Source organism: Mobula birostris, chromosome 6 (genome assembly GCF_030028105.1).
Source record: "Mobula birostris isolate sMobBir1 chromosome 6, sMobBir1.hap1, whole genome shotgun sequence".
NCBI lineage: Eukaryota > Metazoa > Chordata > Chondrichthyes > Myliobatiformes > Myliobatidae > Mobula > Mobula birostris.
Genome location: NC_092375.1, coordinates 40627349 through 40642026, shown reverse-complemented (window position 1 = coordinate 40642026; position 14678 = coordinate 40627349). Strand labels below are relative to the sequence as shown.

At 37.7% G+C, this 14678-nt stretch overlaps 1 protein-coding gene across 2 annotated transcripts in view; it reads left to right on the top strand.

Annotated features, from left to right (window-relative positions):
* LOC140199763 (syntaxin-binding protein 5-like) overlaps positions 1-14678 on the top strand; it is a 340576-nt gene that overhangs the window by 141184 nt on the left and 184714 nt on the right. For both annotated transcript variants that reach the window (XM_072262244.1, XM_072262243.1), the window contains exon 6: positions 5856-5919. In XM_072262244.1, the coding sequence (XP_072118345.1) occupies positions 5856-5919 (64 nt within the window). The remainder of the gene's footprint in view (positions 1-5855; positions 5920-14678) is intronic.

Below are 14678 nucleotides of genomic sequence, written 5' to 3'. Positions count from 1 at the left end.
CACATCTTTATAAGTTGACCAGAGTTTGGATGATCCTACAGTGCATAACTTACCTCCTGACTCTCCAAGGTCTTTCCACCATTACATGGGAATAAGTCAGAAATGTACTGCCCCTTACCTAGATGAACACAACTGCAATAACATCCAAGAAGTTTAATGTCACCTAACAGTGACAATTCCTAGTTGGATAGTAACACAGCAAGATATCCAAAGTATTTAACAAAAATACTATTGAACAAAAAAAAATGAGGATGGTCATTTGGTAAAATGTAGGCAAAAGAAGTATTTGTTAAAGAGACAAAAATAGCAGAAAAGCAGAGAAGTTTGGAAAGAAATTCATGAATTTTGACTTTTGGATTAATGTGGAACAATTGAGTTTAAAGATGATCAGGAGTCCAGAAATAGAAGGGCACAGATAGCTCATGCTGAAGAATATTGCAGGAATGTAGATTGTCAAAATGGATGGTATTGACAGCATGAACGGGAGCCTGTTAGGTACAAGGGCTGCATAAGTAACAAGGTTATTGAGGGTTTATTACGACTCGTGGAACTGGAAGTATTTATGATTCTTATTTTTTATAAAAGGTTTTATTTTGAAAGGGAAGTAATTGGTTAACAGCATGGAAGAGTCCTAGGCAGGGCAGATATCCTTTGTTAAATGACATTCTTTTCACAAATTGGGCACATCAATCATCATGCATTTAACTTTATGCATGTTGTCTCACGCTGTCCAAACTACTTTACATGAATCCTAAGAGGACATCATTTAAAATTCTAAAATAATTACCATTTTATTATGAGCTGGAACATGATTTGAACTATTATTAGTTCTAGCTCTTCTATGTATTTGAAGAAGAATTGCTTGAAGCTTTTGAGGAGGCTGATCTACAATAATCACATTTGCTTATTGGTTTCCATTGTATTTCTGCCACAGACTTTGATATATCTATACTATATATCTCTACACCTATCCTGGGTACTATTTCATCACTAGCTGTCCAAGCTCTGATGTGACAGTTGCAGGTGATTCTTGGTTATTTTTGATGATTTGTCAGTTATTGGAAGTACATAACACTAACTTTTGCCATCTGACAGAATGACCAACAAGGCAGATGTTGACTAAAATGATGAAATGCTCATGGTTGATGTGTAAATAGAATTGCATAAAGTTTGAACATTGAAGTAGGTCACATAATTTCCAGCTAAAACCAGTTGTTCTAATTATTTTATTAATCTCTTTGTACCTCACTACATCCGTTATCTCTTTGTCCATCTGTCAAGTCTGATGTTTTTAGGATTGCATTGTTTTTGTCTCAGGATATTAATTTTGGAAGTGAATTTCACATTCTTATAAACCTTCATGTAAAGAAACCTCATGTAAACAGTCCCTTCCTGTCAGGAACAAATAATAGGAAGGAGGAGCAAAAGACCTAAATGTATATAATAATAGACAAAGACAACAGACCCAAGTGGTAAGAAATAAAACAGAAAATGTTGAAAATGCAGGTCAGGGAATATTTGTGTAATCAGAAGTAAAGATAATGTTTCAAATGATTAACCTTACATTATTTTTTTAAAAAAGTAATAGTCAAGACTAGCAGACAAGACATGCAAGCAAATATACATAGAACAATTCGTGATACATTGGCAAAAGTTAGGTAGGCCAGCAGAAGGTTGAAAACAGAGCTGTAGAAGAAATACTAAAAGAGGGCCCAAAGTTTGAAGATGAGGTCTTCTAATGGTGTGGTTGGTTTTGAAGACTGGAAAACCAGCACGGGGCATTAACAATAAACCTTGAAGTTTACAGTGTGCTGGAGAGAGACAGTGCAGCCAACAGTTGATTGAAGAACAGACTATTACAATACAAATTGCTGCAGGCATTCCATTATGAATATTTAAAAAACCATGTAGTCATTCTTGAAGAAGCAGTTTAATGCAGGTCTTAAATGTGTTGTTACTTTAACTTTACAAGTGCACTCCATTATCCTAGCAGAAGATTAATGACAAACGGGAGAAAGATTATTAATTTTAGCTTTTCTCCAGCAATGTTGGTATGCAAAATTAATACCAATTGATAGATGTGAAAGGTATGAGAAAACAGGGGCATTGAATAAGGAGAACGGGGAACCAGAGACTATAAAAGGTAAATACTTATGATCAGCATTGATGAGTTAGCTGACCTGTGCAACCTCTGTTAGGAGGTAAGGTACATATAAAATAAGGGTGCAGTGTCAAGGACTGTGAATCTGCTCCAACCAAAGTTGATGGAAAGCAACGTAATTCTCTAAATTGCAGTGTGCAGTCTGTAGGGAACTGGTCTAGCACAGTGATGTCAATCAGTACATGATTGACAATCAATGATATTCATGCACTAGCTGTGCACTCAAGTCTAGAATGATCTCTGATTGTTGCATAAAACAAGATGTATTTTTGTTGAATAGATGGAAATTAAAAATAATATCTAATCTAGTAAATAAATTTAGAAGCAGGTTTAAGCATTAAGCCCTTGAATTTGTCCTCCCATTCATCTACATCATGACTGATCTGTACATGAACTTTTTGTCCATTTATAGATTGGGGTGTAATAGCATTACCAGAATGTATAACCTTTCCCTTATATCTTTTATGCAAGTATTAATGAACTACTGCAGAATAGCTGGTGATGATACACCACAGTGCCTTTGAATAGTAAACTCCCGGATTTAGACCTCCTATAATATATGAGCAGCAATATATTTCTAAGTCAGAATAGAGTGTGACATGGAAAGGAATCTGCTAGAGCTGTTATTACATAATGCTTGTTTCCCCTTTCTTCTTATTCGTTGGAGATGTTGAGTTGGAACGTACTGTCCAAGAAGTTCAGATAAATAACTTCACTACATTTTCTGGATGATAGCCATGGTTCACCAGTGAAAGGCTGAATTGTGATGGAGTTCCAACTAGATAGGCTGCTTTTGGTTTGGGTGACGTTAGCCAAGTGTTGGAATTGCATTCATCCAGATAATTGAAAGTATTCCGCCAGCCTGCTGATGTTCCTTGATGGTGGTTGAACCATCTGTTTGGAGTTTGCATACCCTCCATGCAACCACGTGCATTTTCTCTGGATGCTCCTGCTTTCTCCTGTATCCATCGTTATGTGTGTGGCTAGGTCAATTATCCACTGTAAATTGCCCTTAGTAGTTACTGGAAATGTGGGGAGAATAAGTCACAGAGAAAATGAATTACTTTGATCTCAGTGGGCCAAGTGGTTGGTTTTTATGACATAATAAAATTGGGACTTAAAGAAAGAGTTACTCACCACAGAATACCCAGTCTTGTCATTGTCTTGTGTCTGCTCTATTTACATCTAATTAAGTTTCTAATCAGAGTTAGTTAGGATGCTGATAGCAGTAAATTTGATATTAATTATGTTGAACTTGGTGGTTAGATACTCAGTTTGCTGATACTTCCATGGCCAAATGATTTTGCCACCCATCACCTATACCTAGATGTTGATAAATTTTGCTGCAAATATGCATCCATTGTGATTCTTATAGTTGCAGATAGGATTGAACATTGTGTTGTCATGAGTAAAACATCCCCACTTCTGATCTACTCTTAAGCTGGATCTCTGAAACAGCTCTGAAGGTAGTTTGATGTTGGTTTGTCTCTTACAATGATTTCCTGCTACAGTCCCTTTTCTTTCAGTGAGGTGCAGCTCTGGACAGTGGGAAGCTTTTCCTCAATATGTCCATTGACCTGCTTTTTTTATGGCTTCCTCATGCCACATGCCACATGTTATCATATGCTACCATAATATGCTACCATGAGAGACGGTGACTCTCAGCTTGCCTGAGAAATTCAACTCTTGTTTGTGTCAACCTGCACAAGTGTTCTTGGACTTGCTGGGTTCTTCCAGCATTCTACTTTTGTTCGGGAACATATTGAAACCCTGCCAAGGCAGTGGAAGGAGCACAGTACTACACAAACCACATACCCATTCACCCTGTCAGCCACCTCCTGCCCCATCCAAGAATGAATATAGTGTTACATCAATGGTAGAAGACTGCTTAGTTGTCATGTAGATGGCAGTGTTGTATGTGTCTGGAACAACTAATTAGGCTCTAGTGACTCACTTTTGGTTCATATTTGTAGATGTCCTTACCTAATGAAGTATCTTTGCTTTCACAGGTCAACCTACATGCCCTTTTGAGGGGAGGATTCTGAATTTATATTACTCCATCTATAGGAAACTGCCTCTAAATAATTGAGCTTTAATTTTAAAATTATTCCAACCTGTTTTAAATTCCTTCTTTGGAAGAAGTGTGTTTTACAGATGCAAAACTTACTTCCTAGTGTTTTTGTTTTTGGCTAACAGAACTGCCAGGTTGCTATCAAACCATGTATAGTGTGGTGAATCAGTTAGATGCTACATTGTTAAAGGCCTTTGATGCAGGTAACACCTACCTTTTGTTTTATTCATACAGTTTTGGGTCTGAACCTCATCATGGGCAATGTCTTCAGCAACTGTCACTGCAATGATTGTTAGCTGTCTTTCCTATGGATAACGTCATGTCACTAAGTCTAAACATTGACCCCTATCTTGTATATCATCTTATTCTGCTGGAATGAGCTGAAATATGAGGACATTGTGTGGTGCTTGACATCTGAAATACGGCCTTGAAACTTGAACCAGAGCTGAAAGATTGAGAATAAGCTGAATTTAATGTTGTTCAATCAAAACTTTTGATAGATAATTGTGATTCATGATGGAATTGGTGAGATACGTCAGTTGAAGGTAAATTCATTAACCTTGAGGTCAGTGAACTTCCTTCTGAATAAAAGGTTTATTCAGCTCCCTGGCTCTGTTCTCTTTGTATTGACTAGCACAGTAACTTTTTCCCCCTTCCTTCTAAGAATTTGGCTGAAGGGTATTTGACTCATTTAGTAGACAACAAGAAGGTAGTCTCCAATCAGTATGGATTTCATCCCCAACCATAAACATATTTGCATTTTACTCTATTGAAGCTTAATGCAGTATAAATCTCAATTAGCTCCCACGTATTTCCTTCTAATCTATTGGGATTACAAAGCTTTATTAGGCATCTTTAAAACTCTCTGTTTACTCTGTCCTTTCACTGTGCTGCCCCCTCAGACCCACAGCCCTCATACACCACTCTCCATCGCTGATAAAGTTTTTCTGTGATTGTCAAAGCTGTGTTCATTGCTCCAATATAATCTAATGAAATTCAAATCTAAATAAATAATTATAAAAACATTCCACATGTTGCATTAAAAGAACTCTTTAAATGTGTAAACTCGAAGAGTTAGATGTTATTCAGTGATTAGGAATAATTTTTTGTGCTTTTATCCAAGTGACATTAATCCAGTATGCACAAACAACCAGGGTAAAGAATGAAAACATTATACAAGCTTACTAAGTTTATTCCTTTTATTTTGACCCTTAATTGTGGAAGCCCCCCTGCGAAGTCTATCATGCTTGCTAGAGTTGTTGGTTAGGAACTGTTGTTAAATGGGAAGAGGCAATAAAGGCTGACTGCATTTCATTTTTTTCAGATGCTGCATCTTGGCAGGTGGCAAAGTTGCTCTTGGGGTGTTGTTGATCTTTCTCAGCATCCGTCTATGAATTCAGAGTGTTCTGCCCAGTAGCAATTTTTTGTACAGCTTTTGTTCTGACTAAGATTTTCTTTTAATCGATTCAATTGAGTCAAGATGGCAAGAAACTATTTTTCATGGAGGGATTCCAAGCAGAACCAGAGAATGTAATCTGTTATATGGGTGTGTTAATGCTTTTATAAATTAAGTCTTATTTTTTTCGAAAATTTTTGTTATGAAAATTATACATTTTTTTGCAGGTCTACAAAAACTCACCCTGGCCCTGTTGTTCATTTAAGTGACAGTCCAAGGGACGAGGGGAAAGTAAGTAAGAAAGAAAAATTTTTTTGTGATTTTTTTTTCTGTCAAGGAACAGAAGAGTTATTTGGACACTTAAATTTCACTATAAAAGTATCAAATTCACAATATTAATTCCTTATTTAGACAGACACACAAAGAGACAATGTGCAGAAAATGGGATTAATTTAATTCGCATTAGGGTCAGCATAAATATAGTGTTGGCGTGTGGCCAAGTGGTTAAGGTGTCGGTCTAGTGATCTGAAGGTCACTAGTTTGAGCCTCAGCAGTGGCAGCATGTTGTGTCCTTGAGCAAGGCACTTAACCACACATTGCTCTGCGACGACACCGGTGCCAAGCTGTATCGGCCCTAGTGCCCTTCCCTCGGACAACATCGGTGGTGTGGAGAGGGGAGACTTGCAGCATGGGCAACTGCCGGTCTTCCATACAACCTTGCCCTTGGAAACCTTCCAGGGATATTGCAAACGATATAGTGTGCTGTACTTGTGTTCCAGTTGTAATCTTATTGCTTTGCAGATAACAATGAAATCTGCCCACAAATATCAGGTAAAATTATGGCATCAATTCCTGCTTTCTTCATGTCAGTTGCTGTCAGGGATTTTAGCGACTATGATGCTATTGAGCTGATTGAGTAGATTTATGACATATAGCAAACCAAGGAGGGAGCAACAATAACTTTTGCTACCAATTTATTTTATTGAGCCCTTCTGACTCATGAGCCTGTGCCACCCCAATTATACCCATTACACCCACCAGTTATACCCTTGGGACCAATTAACTTACTAACCTGTATGACTATAGAATATGGGAGGAATCTGGAGCATCCTGAGGAAATCCACACAGTAATGGGGAGAACATACAAATTCATCGCGGACAGCAGGAGGATTGAACCCAAGTTACTAGCATTGTAATAGTATTACGTTAAATGCATTTTACAGAGAGCAAGCTAGAGATCGGATCATAAATTGAAATATCATTAAATGAAATCAATTTATTATTTTAAGTGACATGGAACTTGAAGGAATTATTCTGAAGGTATGCAGCTGACATACACAAAATTAGATTTTCAGCACCAGAGGAATTGTTCATTTGTAATTGTGAAACGGAGCACCATTCAATATTAATTGAACTATTCAATTAATAAAGGATGCCATTTACAAGGAGAATAAAATATTGAAGTCTATATCACTTCACTAATTTACATTGATTGGCTCAGCAAGCTCTAAGGAATAGCAGAAATCACTGAAACAACCTCTGTGTTTGTATGTGTAGCCACCAACAGTGTGCATATTCCAGAAGTAGCTGTTGGATTTGTGTCCTAGGCTGCAAATCTTAAGGGCTTCACCACTTCTGTTTCAATTTAGGTAAAGATGACATTCTGATAAAAATACATAATTTTAAGGAGACGCAAGACTGCTGATGCTGTAATCTGTAGCAAAAATCAAACCACTGGAGGGATTCAGTGGGTCAGGAAGCATCTGTGAAGGAAAAGGCATGATGTAGGTTTTCAGCATCCCTTTATCTCCACAGATTCTACCTGAACCACTGAGTCCTTTCAGCAGTTTGGGTTTTTGTTACTTCAAAATTAAGGAGATCTTTCTAAAAATTTATAGATTTGGATATATTAATATTGCCAGCACTCCTGATTAGAATCAGCAACATTCAATAATTAAGACTGAAGGAGGTTCCATGAGTGTTGTTAAATGTGGAAGTCTGAGCCAGCCAGGATGGTTAGTTTTGCTGGAACTCTGCAGCATTATACTGGAGAACTTGGACCCTGCAGGTCAAACCTTGTGCTGGTATTTCAGGAGCAAAAGGAAGGCTGAGTTACTCTTTAATTAGTTTGGTATCTTTTAATGTTTTTAGTTATTTAGTGATGCTTTTGTTTTTAGATTACATTTAGGGGATAAAAGTTCAATTTTAATCTGTTTAACATGCTTGATTTAAAAAATTTTAGAGCTGGGCAAGACCTATCCCTAACTTTGCCAGGCAATCAAAATCAAGATCTTCTCATTGTGTTGGCCTAAACTTTCTAAACCACACTTTTGGAATGTGTGACACAGATAATCCAAGGGAAGCTCACTGCCACCAGTATCTGTAGATGTAGGGGACTAAGCCTTGTGACTGGACACATTTTATTTTAATTCATTCTCCAAATAGATACAAATGCCATATTTTGCTTGAGATTACCCAATACGTGTTCATCATTTCCATTTTATTTATATTTTTTAATACAGTGGATTCAAGTTGATTGGGACACATCAGGGCCAGTACATTTTGGCCCAATTAGCCACAGTTTCATGGAAAAAGTTTTAAAAAGGCAAACTGCCATTTAATTGAGCAGCAAACTATATATTTAAATGAAATACAGAACAAATTAGAACATTGCCAATATTACAGCAATATTATAAAACTGTATACTAGTTCCGAATAGTTTTCAACAAAGGAATTCATGTGAATGTTGTAATGTTCTTTTAATTTACTGTCAATAAACAAAATCATTGCAGATGCCTAACACAGATAAAGGATTGCCTTCATTATCTTCCTGCGTGAAATAGTGTCTAGAATCACTGCTTTTTAATTTAGCGTCCACTGGCCCAAATGACTAGCATAACACAAGCATTCGCAAGTGGCATTGTTTAAAAACTGTTAGCTCTAAGCACAGTGTAATGTCTAACGGCTACACAAGTGCACACAACTGACGATAGTTACAAACTGTTGCATCCTCCAAATTTTCATTTTCATTGCAACGTTCAAGCTGATTGTCGATATCTTCAAATTCTTCATAGTTCCTAACTTGTTGAGGTAATGAAATTGTTTCATTTTCACTCCTGGCCTCTTTTTGCATCTCCAAGCCTGAGTGCTTGAAACCGCAGTGAGCAAAACAGTTCTGAATTGTCTTACTGCTTATTTCTCTCCAGTAATCAGTGATAAAGATCACTGCTTTTTCAACACAATCAGAGCAACCAGTGGTACTTAAAAACTGTTCTAAGTACAGTGTAGTATCTAATGCCCAGACGAGTACATGCGACTGATGCTGGTTAGAAACTTCGGCAACAGTCTTCTGTCCCAATTAAGTAGTATAGTCTCCCAAATAAAGGTAATCCTGGCTAATTTCTCAATTAGTTTTTATTCTTTAAGTGTTGTCTCAAATAAGTGGCCCAGTTATCCAATGGCCCGATTAACCGGAGTCCACTGTACATAGAATTAATTTCCACTTGGCCCATCTAGTCTAATTTACAATTATGCTGCTATTTACCAGCTTATATTTTATTTCATCCACTGGGTTGCTAAGATACTTTATCCCGATAACCTTTTGCATAACCTTTTCCCTAACCTTTTCCCTTTAGTTAATTTTTCAGAATTGACTTGAAATCTTGGCTACATCATTATCTTAGGAAACAATTAATCATTATGCAATGTAATATTCTGCCTAGTAATTTTGAAAACACCTGTTGATAATCTCAGCCTTTCCTGATACGGGGCATATGAAAATGTAAATTAGAAGTATGAGTAGACCATATTCTGCCATTTGGTAAGCTCTGATTGCAACCTTGCCTCCACGTTCCCATCTACCCACAGGAACTTTTCACTGCTTTGCTGAAAATGTATTCATCGACCAATGCCTCACCATATTCTATAATGCTTTTTCCATTCCTCTTTGGGGGGGGGGGGGGGGAATGAAAATTTCAAAGGCTTGTGATCCTCTGTGAGAAATAAGCTTTCTCCTATTTCTTTCTTAAATAGGCAAAACCTTATTTTTAAGCAGTGACATTCTAGTTTTATATTCTCCCACAAGAGGAGACATCCTCTCTATATTTGCCATGTCTTAATTTGAATTAAGATCTCATGCTTAAATCAAGTCCCCTGTCAGTCTTATACACTTCAGTGTGTGCAAGCCTATCCTACTTAAATTTCCCTCACTAGACCACATATCTTTTCCACATATCAGTCTCATAAATCTTCTTCGAACTGCTTCCAACTCACCAACATCCCCCTTTAAATAAGTAGATCAACACTGTACATAGTGCTACAGATATGTTCTCACTGATGCCTTGTACAACTGAAGCCTAATCACTTGTAGTACATACCAACAAGTTTTTTGTAAATTGTTACACCAGAATGCCCAAATCTTTCTGCATCTACAGCTCTGCAATGTGTCATTATTTACATAATAATGCTTTTTATTTTTCACTTTTTCATACATTATATTAACATTGTCAAGTGTTTGCTCACTTACTTAACCCTCTGCTGCCTCCTTAGATCCTTTTTGCAACTTATTTTCCTATCCACCTTTTGTCATTAGCAAATTTTACAATGATACTTCTGAGCTGCATTTGCCTATAAGTCCTAGTAATTACATACTGTAAGAACATGTTGCATTATTGTCACGTGTTCATTGATATATAGTCAGGTATTACTTACAAAAAATTAACTTCATTAATTCTTATTAGGGAATCCAAATTAAGCAGGCGCTTTTGTAGGAGTTTATCCAACCAGATTACCACCCACATGGTAATTAGTTATGCTGTGTCCTCCGAATCAGTAATCAGTGCTATAGGAAACCTGTTAGTTTTTCTGAAAAGTTGTAAAATATGTTATTTTTGTTTCCATTGAAGTCAAGTGGAGTAACATGGAGTAGCAAGCAGATTAATAGTAACTTTTAATATGGTTAGACTTGAGTTTAAAAGTTCCTGAGCATTTTTGCGTTGGGTGGATGGCTGCTGTACAGTGTACTTTGGTGGTGAGAGCGCAGGTTAATAGCTATTCAGGGAAGATGATGGAAAATGTTTCTGAATAATTAAAGGAACTGTAGTTTAATTTTCAGTGTGTTTGGGTTGCGGAGAAGATATATTACAATGAAAAATATCTCTAAACAGTAAAAATAGAAGACAATATGTTAGCTCGATTGGGCAGAATGAGACCAAAATATAGAAAGGTCAGTATTTAGGAAGGAAGCCAAAAAGTAAAAAGGAAAGGAAAACTGCTAATGGAAGAAAAGATCAATGCAATAGTGAGGAAGGAGGCTAGCTTAGATGTATAATCTGTAAGGGTAGAGCTAAGATACACCACCAGACAGTGTACAGACCCACAACTTATAAAGTGGATGTTGGAAGTGGAATGAAACACGAAATTAAAAACATGTAGAATGAGGGTATAACTGTAACCTTGGGTAGCTTTATTTTACATATGGATTGGGCTAATTGAACTGTTAACAATACTGCGGATGTGGATTTCCTGGAGTGTTTACAGGATGGTTTTCTGGAGCCAACCTGAAAGTAGACCATTAACAAAACTTGCATGATGGGAAAAGGTGAAGGGTGTGGGTCGGGGTGAGCATAATATGATAGAATTCTTCGTGAAGCAGTTAATTCTGTGACTAGACCCAATATCTAAATAAGGAGAATTACATGGGTATGAGGGGGAAACTGGCTAAAATAGATTAGGAAATGTTATTTATAGGGTTGACATGGATGAACTACCACAATTATTTATTCCTGACTGGCACAAAATCGAACAGGAAGGATGGTACAATTGTGGCTAACAAGGGAAATTAGATCCAAGGGGGAAACATAAAGTTTGGCTTGAAGGTTAGGACACAGTTAGGACTCAGCAAAAGAGGATCAGGGAATTAATTAAGAGGAAAAAGTAGAATATGAAAGTAAGCTTAGAAAGAACATGTAAACTGACTGTAAAAGCTTTTTAAGAGAAAAAGGATTACTAATGACAAATTTGTGTTACTTGCTGTCAGAAACACGAGAATTTATAATTGGGAATAAAGACACAGCAGACTAATTAGCCAAGACTTTGATTCTGTTTTTGCAAAGGAGGATGAAAATGATCTTCCAGCAATGTTAAGGAACCCAGCTCTAATAAGAAGCAGGGGGTGAAGGAAATGAGTATGAATAGGGGAATCAAGTTGGGGAAGTTGAGATTGCCAAGACAACTCATTAGTCTGCATTCTAGTAAAGGAAGTGTCCCTGAAAATGGTGGATGTAACGGTGGCCATTTTCCAGCATTCTCTGCACTCTGGATCTTTCTTTATTACTAAGTTTTCTTTAGTCGAGGCATTAAATGTTATGGAGAGAAAACAGGAGAATAAGGGTGAGAGGGAAGAAAAATTAGCCCTGTTCTAGTAATGGAGCAGACTTAGACATAAGGCATAGGAGCAGAATTTGGCCATTCAACCCATCGAATATGCTCTGCTATTCCATCAAATATGCTCTGCTATTCCAGCATAGTTGATTTATTATTGTTCTCAGACCCGTTCTTCTGCCTTCTCCCTGTAATATATAAGCCTTTTGCAAGGAAGAATGGGCAAAAATCCCCAATCAAGAATTAAAAGACTCTTAGCTGGCTACAGAAAGCGTTTACAAGCTGTGACTAAATACGGGGAACATTTACGGGTAGAGGGAAGAATGAATTCAATCAAATACCAGCAAATTCTGGAAACAAATATCACACCGTCTGTAAAAAAGCTGAAGATGAAAAGAGGATGGCTTCTACAACAGGATAATCATCCTAAACACACCTCAAAATCCACAATGGACTACCTCAAGAGGCGCAAGCTGAAGGTTTTGCCATGGCCGTCACAGTCTCCCGACCTAAACATCATCGAGAATCTGTGGATAGACCTCAAAAGAGCAGTGCATGCAAGACGGCCCAAGGATCTCACAGAACTAGAAGCCTTTTGCATGGAAGAATGGGCGAAAATCCCCCAAACAAGAATTGAAAGACTCTTAGCTGGCTACAAAAAGCATTTACAAGCTGTGGTACTTGCCAAAAGGGGGGTTACTAAATACTGCCGTGCAGGGTGCCCAAACTTCTGCTTCGAGCCCTTTTCCTTTTTTGTTATTTTGAAACTGTAAAAGATGGAAATAAAAAAGTTTTCTTGCTTAAAATATTAAAGAAATGTGTCATCTTTAACTTTATGCCTTTTGGAAATCAGTTCATCTCTTACTTGCTCCGCTATTGACAGTAACAGATATTTTGACCAGGGGTGCCCAAACTTTTGCATGCTGCTGTATATAATTATCTGGATAGACAGGGTCTGATTAGAACAGTCAACATGGATTTGTGTGTGGAAAGTCATGTTTGACAAATCTTTTTTGAGTTTTTTGAAGAGGTTACTAGGAAAGTTGATGAGGTAAAGCGGTGGATGTTGTCTATATGGACCTCAGTAAGGCCTTTGACAAGGTTCCACACAGAAGGTTAGTTAGGAAGGTTCAATCGTTAAGTATTAATATTGAAGTAGTGAAATGGATTAAGCATTGGCTGGATGGGAGATGCCAGAGAGTAGTGGTGGATAACTGTTTGTCAGATTGGAGGCCGGTGACTAGTGGTGTGCTTCAGGGCTCTGTACTGGGTCCAATGTTGCTTGTCATAAATATTAATGATCTGGATGATGGGGTGGTAAATTGGATGAGTAAATATGCAGATGATACTAAGATAGGTGGCGTTGTGGATAATGAAGTAGGTTTTCAAAGCTTGCAGAGAGATTTAGGCCAGTTAGAAGAGTGGGCTGAAAGACGGCAGATGGAGTTTAATGCTGATAAATATGAGGTGCTACATTTTGGTAGGACTAATCAAAATAGGACATACATGGTAAATGGTAGGGCATTGAAGAATGCAGTAGAACAGAGGGATCTAGGAATAATGGTGCATAGTTCCCTGAAGATGGAATCTCATGTGGATAGGGTGGTGAAGAAAGCTTTTGGTTTGCTGGCCTTTATTAATCAGAGCATTGAGTATAGGAGTTGGGATGTAATGTTGAATTTGTATAAGGCATTGGTAAGGCCAAATCTGGAGTATTGTGTACAGTTCTGGTCACCGAATTATAGGAAATATGTCAATAAAATTGAGAGAGTACAGAGGAGGTTCATTAAAATGTTGCCTGGGTTTCATCTCCTAAGTTACAGAGAAAGGTTGATCAAGTTAGGTCTTTATTCTTTGGAGTGTAGAAGGTTGAGGGGGGACTTGATAGAGGTATTTAAAATTATGAGGGGGATTGATAGAGTTGACGTGGTTAGACTTTTTCCATTGTGAGTGGGGAAGATTCAAACGAGGACATGGGTTGAGAGTTAGAGGAAAAAAGTTTAGGTGTAACATGAGGGGGAACTTCTTTACTCAGAGAGTGGTAGCTGGGTGAAATGAGCTTCCAGCAGAAGTGGTTGAGGCAGGTTCTATGTTGTCATTTAAAGTTAAATTGGATAGATATATAGACAGGAAAGAAATGGAGGGTTATGGGCTGAGTGCAGGTCAGTGGGACTAGGTGAGAGTAAGAGTTCGGCACAGATTAGAAGGGCCCAGATGGCCTGTTTCCATGCTGTAGTGGTTATATGGTTATAAAGAAATTCTTCCTCATTTCAGTTCTCATCTAGGCCTTTCAGTAATCAACAGGCTTCAGTGAGATCTCCTTTATTCTTCTAAACTCCAGAGAGTATAGGCTCAGAGCCATCAAAGCTACTCATATTTTAACCCTTTCATTCCCAGAACCATTCTTTTGAACCTCCTCCTTAACCTCCCCAATGCCAGCACCATCTTTTCTTCGATAAGCTGCCCAAAAATGCTCACAATACTCCAAGTGTGGTCTGACCAATGCTTTATAGAGCCTCAGCATTACATCCTTTCTCTTATATTCTAGTCCTCTCGAAATGAATGCTAAGATTGCATATGCCTTCCATACCACTGATTCAACCTGCATGTTAACTTTTAGGAAATCCTAAGTTTCTTAGCACCTCTGATTTTTGAATCTTCTCCTCATT